The sequence below is a fragment of the Cebus imitator genome, unplaced genomic scaffold, assembly GCF_001604975.1.
Source record: "Cebus imitator isolate Cc_AM_T3 unplaced genomic scaffold, Cebus_imitator-1.0 Scaffold181, whole genome shotgun sequence".
Taxonomy (NCBI): Eukaryota; Metazoa; Chordata; class Mammalia; order Primates; family Cebidae; genus Cebus; species Cebus imitator.
The window spans coordinates 2,807,999-2,812,492 of NW_016107496.1; the positions used below are offsets into that span (position 1 = coordinate 2,807,999).

The following is a 4,494-nucleotide window of genomic DNA, read 5'->3' on the forward strand; positions in this document are numbered from 1 at the left end:
AAAAAAAAAAAAAAAAGAGTCTCTCTTTCAAGTAAAAGCGTAAATTGATGTTAATTCAGTCTCAATTTTAAGATCAGGATTATAACCTAAGTTGCAGGGTTGGCTGCTCTTTTTATCTGAAGTTTCAAGAGGCCCTGAAGTAGAAATGAGAAAATTTTAAAGTGTCATTTTAGAAAAATTCCTGCCATTTTAAGGGCCAAACAATTATAAATGAAGATAGGCAATGTCTGGATTTTTTAAAAACTTTTATTGAAATATAGTAAGTTCTGAAATAAGGCAGAGAGGTCATATATTTAATGCTCAAAGGGGAAAGTGAGGCACAAAGTCACACAAAGGCTGCAGGATTTGCAGGTGTTGAACCTTTGGGGCTAGAAAGAAATAAGGAGTGAGCTGGATGTGGTGGCTCATGCCTATAATCCCAGCACTTTGGGAGGCCAAGACTGGCAGATTGCTTGAGCTCACAAGTTCAAGGCTGGCCTGGGCAACATGGTAAAACCCCGTCTCTACAAAAAATACAAAAACTAGCTGGGCATGGTGGTGTGTGCCTGCTGTCCCAGCTACCTGGTAGGCTGAAGTGGGCGGATGGCTTGAGCCCAGGAGGCAGAAGTTGCAGTGAGCTGAGATCACACCGCTCCACTCCCGCCTGGGCAACAGAGCAAGACCCTGTCTTAACAACAAAAATAAGCCTGGGCACAGTGGCTCACACCTATAATCCCAGCACTTTGGGAGGCTGAGTCAGGCAGATCACTTGAGGTCAGGAGTGTGAGACCAGCTGGCCAACATGGTAAAACCCCATCTCTACTACAAATACAAAAATTAGCTGGTGTGGTGGGGTGTGCCTGTAATCCCAGCTATTTAGGAGGCTGAAGGAGGAGAATCATTTCAACCCTGGAGGTGGAGGTTACAGTGAACTGAGATCATGTCACTGCACTCCCGCCTGGGTAACAGGGCAAGACTCTGTCTCAAAAAAAAAAAACAAGAAACAACAACAAAATTAAGGAAACAAATTTGTGGTTAGGAAGGTGGGTGAGAAAAACAATCTATACATGTAGGCAAGCAGTTTGTCATATGTGGACTAATCTTCCAAATCTCAGTCTAGTACTAATCTCATGCTACTTGGTATAGATTTTTTTTTTCTGTTGCCCAGGCTGGAGTACAATAGCACAGTCTTGGCTCACTGCGATCTCCGCCTCCAGGGTTCAAATGATTCTCCTGCCTCAGCCTCCTGAGTAGCTGGGATTACAGGCACCCTGCCCCATGCCCAGCTAAGTTTTATATTTTTAGTAGAGACGGTGTTTCACCATGTTAGCCAGGCTGGTCTCAAACTCCTGACCTCGTGATCCGCCCACCTCGACCTCCCAAAGTGCTGAATATTTTAAAGTGAAATGTTTGGCATTCCCGAGGAGTTTCAACAATACAAATATTAGCCACTCTTAGAAACAGACTTTGGACCTAGAAATGATGTTTGGCGTGTTGATGGGAATAGTGAGAAGAAACTAAACTGAGGACTATACAAATATTAGAAAGAAGATTAATATCTTTACTATCTTATGTCAGGCCTTACAAGTTAAATGTTAGGAGTTTCTTCTTTTTCTGCCTAAAACTTGAATGCCAGAATGAGCTGAGTTACAATGCAACCCGGAAAACTGATCACTGGTTAAAGTATGGTCTCTAGATCTTGTTACTGGGTATTACAGCTCTTTGGCAAATGCCTTTGTATTTGTTTAATGACTAGAAAACAATTCAAGAAAAGTGACAACAAAGACAATAATTACAAAACGGGCTGATAACCTGGGTTAATTATGATTGCCAAATACAGAAATTTGTTTTTAAGAAATGATGTGTTAATATCAATAGATACCAAGGATATAATCTGGTCCATTAAGGTCAAAGTGAAATTTAACTTACATAGTAAAATATCACTTTACAAGAAAGTCAATTTGACCAGTTCATTGTGAAAAAGAGCATTATTCTCTTTCCTTTCTCACTTGTGATCCAGACAAAACAAATATCTGATTTATCTAAACAAAGTTTTTTTTTTTTTTAAAATACAAAAGCTCTATCAGTTTCATATAACCTTAAAACTCTACTCAAACTGAGATGCTCAGGTTTACATAAATATATATACATATATATTTTTTAAATCCCAGAGTCCAAGACACAAGCCCACAGCGGTGTGTGGCCACCAGAGGCCGATCATTTAACTCTGGGAGTGTGTGACTGTTGTGAGGTGTGTGGGTCTCTGACCTACATTTATAGCTGTCAGTTTTGAACACCCTTCCCATGAGGAAATCTTGGCCTTTTGCTCAAAACGTCTGAACAAAACTCACCTCTGAACTAACAGAGATGTTAACAGGACACCTGGCACAAAGGGGCTTAGAGAAACTTGTTCTCATATAGTCTCTCAGGCTGTCAGTCATCTAGGCACAAGTGAGTCAGCATCCATGGTGTTCAGAAGATAGAGTTCAGGCTGAGCTGTCAATCCCAGATGGTACTAAGGAAAAAAAAGATGGAAGAGGATTAGACCGATTTTCATGTATTTATTGAAATCAGCATTTAAGTACCTGTAATTAGCACATCAATTTAGGCCTTTTTTCCATATTGCTATATTGATTTTTATTTCAGAAAGGACATGGCTTGCACATACATACATGAATGGTTTCTGATATGCAGAAGCTGATATGTAGGAGCTGAAATAGTTAAGGACTGAGATGGTGTCAAATGTCCTCAGCAAAATTAGTACTCTGATGATTCTTGTGACACACTCTACCTCAGGATGGGTGCTTCAAATCAGTATAAGAGCACACATGCAGAATGCTGTTGTATTTTACTACTGTGTGGGTTAGAAATCAAATTTCCAACCATCTCAATAATTCTGGCCCTATTATCCTTTGGCACTGGAGCAGAGAAAAGCCTTTCATTTACAAAACAAAAACATGAAATAGCAGTTACTAAGAGACAGAAAGATGATCTATGGGTCCCAAATGTTTGTCATGCTGAATCAGCATCACCGAAGCTGCTTTTAAAACACAACTCCAGGCTGGGTGCGGCAGCTCACGCCTGTAATCCCAGCACTTTGGGGGGCCAAGTTGAGTAGATCACAAAGTCAGGAGATAGAAACCATCTTGGCCAACATGGTGAAGCCCTGTCTCTACTTAAAATACAAAAATATTAGCTGAGTGTGGCAGCTCGCGCCTGTAATCCCAGCTACTCGGGAGGCTGAGGCAGGAGAATCACTTGAACCCAAGAGGTGGAGATTGCAGTGAGCCAAGATCGTGTCACTGCACTCCAGCCTGGCAAAAGAGAGAGACTACGTTTCAAAAAACAAACAAAAATGAAACACAATGCCAGCTGGGCATGGTGGCTCATGCCTGTAATCCCAGCACTGTGGGAGGCCGAGGCGGGTGGATCACCTGAGGTCAGAAGTTCAAGACCAGTCTGGCCAACATGGCGAAACCCCACCTCTACTAAAAATACAAAAATTATTGGGGCATGGTGGCACATGCCTGTAATCCCAGCTACTCTGGGGGCTGAGGCAGGAGAATCACTTGAACTCAGGAGGCAGAGGTTGCAGTGAGAGGAGATTGTGCCACTGCACTCCAGCCTGGGCGATAGAGGGAGACTCCATCTCAAAAAAAAGAACTGAGTCTAGATGGTTTGTGTTGGGACCTGTGAAGTTTTTTTTTTTTTTTTTTTGTAGTGAGTTGGTCTCACTATGTCACCCACGCTGGAGTGCTAATGACAAAATCTTGGCTCACTGCATGGAACCTCTGCCTCTTGGGCTTCAGCCATCCTCCCATCTCGGCCTCCCAAGCAGCTGGGACTACAGGTGTGTGCCACCACACACTAAGCTAATTTTTTTGTAGACAGGGTTTTGCCATGTTTCCCAGGCCGGCTGTGAAGTTATTTTTACTTTTTCTCTCCCTCAAATACACCTTGGGACAACTTTGTGTCTCATTTTAGCCCTACTATTATTACTTTAGAGCTTTTATTATTTATTATCCCATGGCACCAACAGCCTGTAAGCTAATGCAGAATGCAGACTATAAATTTATTGGCAGCAACTATCCTGTTTTAGTATAATGGAAAGGCACTGCCGTTGAGTTCAAGCCCTTAACTCTACCACTTGCTATGGCCTTCAGCATGTCACATACTTTCGGATACTTATTCTACTTACTTGTAAAATGTGAAGAAATGCCACATTTGAAAATGCCAAGTACAGCCAGGCACAGTGGCTCACACCTGTAATCCCAGCACTTTGGGAGGCTTTGGTGGGCAGATCACGAGGTCAGGAGTTCAAGACCAGCCTGGCCAACATGGTGACACTCCATCTCTAAAAATATAAAACTTAGCTGGACGCAGTGGTGTGTGCCTGTAGTCCCACCTACTCGTGAGGCTGAGGTAGGAGACTCACTTGAACCCAGGAAGTGGAGGTTGCAGTGAGCCGAGACCACACCACTGCACTCCAGCCTGGGCAACAGAGTGAAACTCTGT

The 4,494-nt window shown here is 42.7% G+C and overlaps 1 protein-coding gene across 1 annotated transcript in view; it reads right to left on the reverse strand.

Moving 5' to 3' along the window:
- Positions 1-1,709: 1,709 nt before the first annotated feature.
- The window catches only part of SLC11A2 (solute carrier family 11 member 2), a 30,626-nt gene continuing 27,841 nt past the window's right edge, over positions 1,710-4,494 (reverse strand). Inside the window, exon 15 of the mRNA XM_037744660.1 lies at positions 1,710-2,494. Coding sequence (XP_037600588.1) covers positions 2,417-2,494 — 78 coding nt within the window. The 3' untranslated portion in view covers positions 1,710-2,416. The remainder of the gene's footprint in view (positions 2,495-4,494) is intronic.